Genomic DNA, 6000 nt, shown 5'->3' with positions numbered 1-6000 from the left:
TCCCAACTGTATGTCCCCAGAATCTAGCTGCAAAAGGTTGGTTTTACTAGTGTTGACTGTCTATTAAACTCGGGAACCGACCACCCATGTGTATCAGGAGAGTAAAACTTGGCTTTCTGCGCTCAGTTCTGCTGTCTAAGCTCCCATAGTTTAGGACTGAAAAGCAGCACACCAAGGCCAAAGAAACCCAGCAACTGAACCTAATCAATGTCCTTTGGACATGTCGATACGTCACACAGCAAGTGTCAGCACTATTGAGCATTTCACTTGCCGCGCATGATACAGAGATTTCATCGTCGTTTTTGCCTTTCGTGATCTTTTGCTTGACAAAAATGAAGAGGCCAAGCAGACAGCACATCAAGTTCACATCAACTTGAGTCGTTGAGCCTACCCATGCCGTTTCATCTTTCCTTTCTAGCCCCAGACTTTAAGGACCACGCTTGTTCACAGCTCCAGTGTGCAAGTCCGACTCCCGACCGCACTAAACACTATGGCCCTATACCTTGCTCCTTGATGCGTTAAGACCTAATCGCTGATCACAGAGGGGCCAAGGGCCATGCGAAGGCTCAGGCAACAGGTGGCACGCAGGTTGCGAAGAGTGCCCAGGTCTCAGAAAGACCCAGAAGCTGAGATGGCCCCCAGGTCCTTAAGGAAAACGTTGGGCTCTGGTCGTTGGAGCGGAGCACGAGCGCTTCCAGAAGGAGGCGCGGAACCTGCTGCCCTCGAGCGTTCCAACGCCCCCCAGCGACCGGCGTCCTGCCCCACGCGCGCCGCCTCCACGCCGCCATCTTGGCGTGGCGCTCGCCCGCACCTCTGCGCGCTCGGCCCCGCCCCTAGGGTGGGCTGGGTCCCGCCCCCGGCTGCTCCTGGCCCAGCCCCAGGCTGCGCGCGGCCCCGCCCCTCGGGTGTTCATGGCCCCGCCCCGGAGGCTCGGTCCTCCCCTCGGCTGCGCTGGGCCCGCCCCTCTGTGCTCCTGGCCCCTCCGCCCGGCTGCGCTCGGCCCGACCCTCTGCGTTCCTGCCCACGCCCCTCGCCAGCGGGAGCTCCAGGGGAGGGGACACCCACGGCGGCTCCCGGCGTGAGGCGGCCCTCGACCAGTAGGGCTCCCGGCCTTGCACAGGAGTATTGGCCGCTCTGCCCTCGGTTGCGCTCGGCCCCGCCGCCCAGGTGCGCTCGGCTCCCCAGCCTGCTGGGTTAGGCCCAGCCCTTTGCTCCGTTTTGCCCCGCCCCTCTGCGCTCCCGGCCCCGTCCCCTGCTGCGTTTTGCTAGGCCCCCGGTTGCATTCGGCCCCGCACCACGGATTACTCGACCCCGCCCCTCGCAGGCGGGACGCCAACGGGAGGTGACATCCATGGCGACTCCCAACCTGAGGCGCCCCCTGATCAGCAGGGCTCCCGGCCACACCCCCGTCTGCATTCGGCCCGACTCCTCTCTATTCCTGGCCCCGCCCGTGCTGCGTTCCGCCCCGCCCCCTACTGTGATCGGCCCCGCCCCTCCCTGCTCCTCGCCCCGCTCCCGGCTGCGCTCGGCCCCGCCCCTCGCAGAGCTACAACGGGAGGGGACACCCAAGGCGGCTCCCGGCGTGAGGCCTTCATCGGGGCAGAGTTGGGGACCGTGGCGAGCATGGAGAGTATCCTTTCGCGTCTGGAAACCAGCCGGTAGGGCACAGGGACCGAGACGAGTGGCGGGGGCCCGGGAGGCGCCTGGTGGTGGAGTCCGGCAGGTAGGGCACAGGGATAGGGTCCAGGGGCGGGGGCCCGGGAGGCGCCTGGTGGTGGAGTCCGGTCGCAGAGCCGGGGCGCCAATGCGGACGGCTGGGCTCCCGCAGCTTGTTTGTTGTTTCTGCTTTTGTTTTCTGCTGGCTGGCGAGATGCTGCAGTCTGGGGGCGTGGGGTGTTAGGGGAAGGGTCAGCAAAGTCGCCGGACTGGTTTGGGAAGATGATTGAGCAGAACCCTGCCTGTTGCAGGCTGTGGTCACCTGTCCTTTCGGGAATTCGCCCCCTTAGGAAACTGAGAAGGAGCAGAGCGCCAGCCCTTCTCAAGGCTGTGGGGGCGGCAGGTACAATCCCAGTGCACTAGGACGGTGGAGACCTCCGTCATGCTGCAGGCCGCCCTTTGTCAGAAGTGATGGCAGGGAGAGGAAGTGCCTGGGACCCTTGTGCGCCTTAGGATAAAGGTTGGCTTGTTAGTAAGGGTGCTTGTGCACTCACCGTCTGGGGAAGCTCGCAAAGCGCCCCCAAACTGCCACAGTCATCAAGCGCACCTGTGTCCCCACTTAAGCACTGGGAGGGGCTTAGAACCAAGCTGTAGGGAGCCCTGGCTTGCAGAAGGACAAAAGTGCTTTTTACAAGTGAAAAGATATCACAGGATCTCCACGTCGCTGTCATTCCCTCTTTCAGCAATTGGTGTCATACAGAATACAAGAGCTGGGTATCTTGCCCTGGAATGAAACGGGAAACTGGCAAAATGTGCATGACAGGAATGGTTTTATAGCTCTTGTCATCACTTTGTGGCTTTGCTAACAAAGAGGGCTGCTGAAGGGGTTTGAGGTTTATAAGGCATACACAGAGCAGTGCAACCACTGCATCATGTGCCAACATAAAGCAGTCATAAAACACGCACCCTTGAGGGACATGCTTGGTGTGAAGAGACATGCATGGCTAGCAGGCCCACTTGTCACTGTAGCTAAGGAAAGTGCAGCTTACTGCCATCATAAAGAACACTGCACAGTGAGTCACAGGATCAGTGTTAAACCCCACTTCCTCTTTTTTTTAAAAAGATTTATTTTATTTTTATTGGAAACTCAGATATACAGAGAGGAGGAGAGACAGAGACTGACCTTCCGTCCAATGATTCACTCCCCAAGTGACCTCAATGGCCTGTGCTGTGCCGACCCGAAGCCAGGACCCAGGAACTTCTTCCGGGTTTCCCACATGGGTGCAGGGTCCCAAGGCTTTGGGCTGTCCTGGACTGCTTTCCCAGGCCACAGGCAGGGAGCTGCATGGGAAGTGGGATTAGAACCAGTGCCCATATGGGATCCTGGGGCATTCAAGGCCAGGACTTTAGCCACTAGGCCACACCACCGGGCCCATTCCCACTTCCTCTTAAGACACCTGTGAGACAGCACAAATCCCCAACCTCTGCCATGCCCAGTTTACTCATCCCATAGCACATCCTAAGTGACCCACCAAGTTTACACAGCTGTGCTGAAGATGAAATGAAAGTGCTTCCTAAAGCTCGCATGATTGGAATATGCCCCCGGTAAATAAGAAGACACGGTGAATATTGTTATCTCTTTTTCAAGGGGGTGGGGATGGCCGTTTGGAATCAGTTCTCAAGATATTCTTGCTTCCTGCTGCAATAGTGTCAGTTAGTTTTCCCTAGTGAGGGTGACCTTGTGTGATTTCCACTGACAGCAGGATAAGTGGCTGCTAACCTGTTCTGTCAGGAACGCCTGCCAAGACTTGGTTAACGGCACTGTTATCAATAGTTTAATACCTAACAAAAACCAATCTTCCCTTGAGTCACATGAAGGGAGGAGGCTCACCTCCTTTCAGACCATTTGGCTGTGATTATTTCTGTACGCCATCCATCCAGTTCCACCGGTGTAGAGAAGAGGGCAGTGACCTGTCCTCCAGAAATGCATTGAACTAAACTTGAGCTGGACCTCGTGTCACCTTTACAAAGGCACCACTTGTATTGTTATGTAGGAACGCTACAGTGACTTGCACTCCAATTAGGAAATTACCCTATAACTCCCTGGTCCATGCTGCTTTTCCTGTTGTTTTGTTTTGGCTCCTGCAGGATGCCTTGGCTCTCAGCTTTTTAAGGCACATGATACTTTTCTTACAGTTAGTATTTTGCATTCATTTATAGGAATCTTTCTTTCTTCCTATTCTCTTCACCTGCTTCCCAGCCAAGCCTAAGGATACCATAGTCCCACTTCCTATCACTTTCTGCTTGGGGCTGCTTTTCCTGTGTGCTTTCACACTTTGTTAACTCTGTCTTCCTTGTCATATGGCGTCTTACCTAGCTCTTCCATCAGACTCTTAATACCTGGAATATGAGGTCATTACCTTTCAGCATTGAAAATATTTTCATTGATTGCCTAGACTCATAGTACGAACAGAATGTTCAAATGACCTTTTACTTTTAGTCAAGTATCAACTTGTATTTGAGTGTCTAATATAAACTAAGCACTGTGCCCATGTTACAGGTACACAGAGACTTATGATACTTTTTTTAAAAAAGGATTATTTTTATCTTTATTATTTTTTTGAAAGGCGGATATAGAGGGAGATATCTTTCATCTGCTGGTTCACTCTTGATCGCTCAACGGCCAAGACTGTGTTTGTCTCCTACTTGGTAACAGACACCCCAAGAGCTATCCTTGGCTACTCTGCAGCTGCATTTGCATGGAACTGGATTGAGATGTGGAGCAGCCGAGATGTGAGCCAGTAACCGTACAGGATGCCAGCTATGCAGGTGGCAGCTTTTCCCACCATGCCATGACTGGGTCCCCATCTCCTCAGCTTTGAGTAGCTTTTGGTTAGTGAAGGCATGGCACACACATGGGTGGGTAGAAATACTGTTAACAAGCAGGACATATTAACTGAGATGAATGCTAGGAGAGCGATTTTCTTTTTAATATTTGAAAATTTATTTGAAGGGTCGAGGCAGAGATCTTTGACCTGCTTTACTCTTCAGTGGGCCAAATTCATGTCTGCAGGTGACCCAATCCGGAGCCAAAACCCAAAATTCCATCGTTGTCTACCATGAAAACAAGAAGAACTCAGTACTTCAGCCATCATCTCCTGCATCGTTGGCACATCTGTAGTGAACTGGACCAGAACGATAATAGCTGGGAATCAAGCTAGCATTCCATATGGGATGTAGGCTTCACAAGCTGTGACTTAACTGGCTGTGCCACAACAGCCACGCCAAAGAGTATTTTTTGTTTGTTTTGTTTTTTCATCTCATGTAAACATGATAACCTCTTTGAGGGACAAGCACAGTTGCTTAACAGGCTGATCTTCCACACACAAGCACCAGCATTCCGTTAGGGCACTAATGCATGTGCCAGCTGCTCTACTTCCCATCCAGCTTCCTGCTCAAGGCCTAGGAAGGCAGAGGAGGATGGTCCAAATCCTTGGACACCTGTACTCGTATGGGAGACCCAGAAGAAGCTTCTGACTGCTGGCCTCAGATCAGCTCAGCTGAAGCCATTGTGGCCATTTGGGGAGTGAACTAGCCAAGGGAAGATTTTTCTGTTGTTCTTTTGTAAATCTGTCTTTCAAATAAAAATAAATATTTTTAATAGTGCATTTTGTAATAAAATAACCTCCTAGAAATAGTAAGCCTCTTGTTATATTTTAGTACTGCATATATAGACCAGATTATTTAAAGCTGTTGTCATTCTCCAAGGAACTGCACCGTGAAAATGTTGTTAGTGACAGTGCAGTGGGAGATTAATCCTGTGGATACTATGAGAGAAGGCGATGTTCAGAACTTGTATCACTGTTTCCTTCTGTGGTTGCCCAGACAACTCAGGCTGCCAACTACCTTAAAAATGTCTAAGTCTTGCAAATCACCCAGATCCTAAAGTAGAAATCAATTACATGCAGTTGCTGAGGCTTTGCCTGTGTCAGCTAATGTGGCATGATGTATTTTGACCAAGATATTAATAATATTTCTAATTTGCTTCTCAAATGTGTTTCCTCACAGCAGTCTTGTGATTTATGGCCTGGCCAGTCAGGAGAATGTTGTGTTTTACAGCAAGTGTGAAGTGTACGGGTTGTTTATGGCTCATGTTTTTACTCCGTTTGAGGCCGTTTTTGAGTAATTTCCTATGAAATGGGAAAATGCCAACAGCAAGCAGTTGAGCTGTGTTTCTGTTCCTCATTTTTCATGCATCTAGAAGTTACTCCTTAGCCATCCATCCCTAGGCTTCAGCTTTTCAGTTTCCACATCAGTAAAACTGGGAGACTGACAAAGGAACTA

General features: G+C 51.6%; 1 protein-coding gene across 1 annotated transcript in view; it reads left to right on the top strand.

Annotated features, from left to right (window-relative positions):
- Positions 1-1592: 1592 nt before the first annotated feature.
- LOC101526347 (charged multivesicular body protein 1B2-like) overlaps positions 1593-6000 on the top strand; it is a 91111-nt gene continuing 86703 nt past the window's right edge. The window contains exon 1 of the mRNA XM_058659009.1: positions 1593-1630. Within this exon, the coding sequence (XP_058514992.1) occupies positions 1624-1630 (7 nt within the window). The 5' untranslated portion in view covers positions 1593-1623. The remainder of the gene's footprint in view (positions 1631-6000) is intronic.

The sequence above is a fragment of the Ochotona princeps genome, chromosome X, assembly GCF_030435755.1.
Source record: "Ochotona princeps isolate mOchPri1 chromosome X, mOchPri1.hap1, whole genome shotgun sequence".
NCBI lineage: Eukaryota > Metazoa > Chordata > Mammalia > Lagomorpha > Ochotonidae > Ochotona > Ochotona princeps.
The sequence above is the reverse complement of the archived record's forward strand: the minus strand, read 5'-3'. Positions and strand labels throughout refer to the sequence as shown.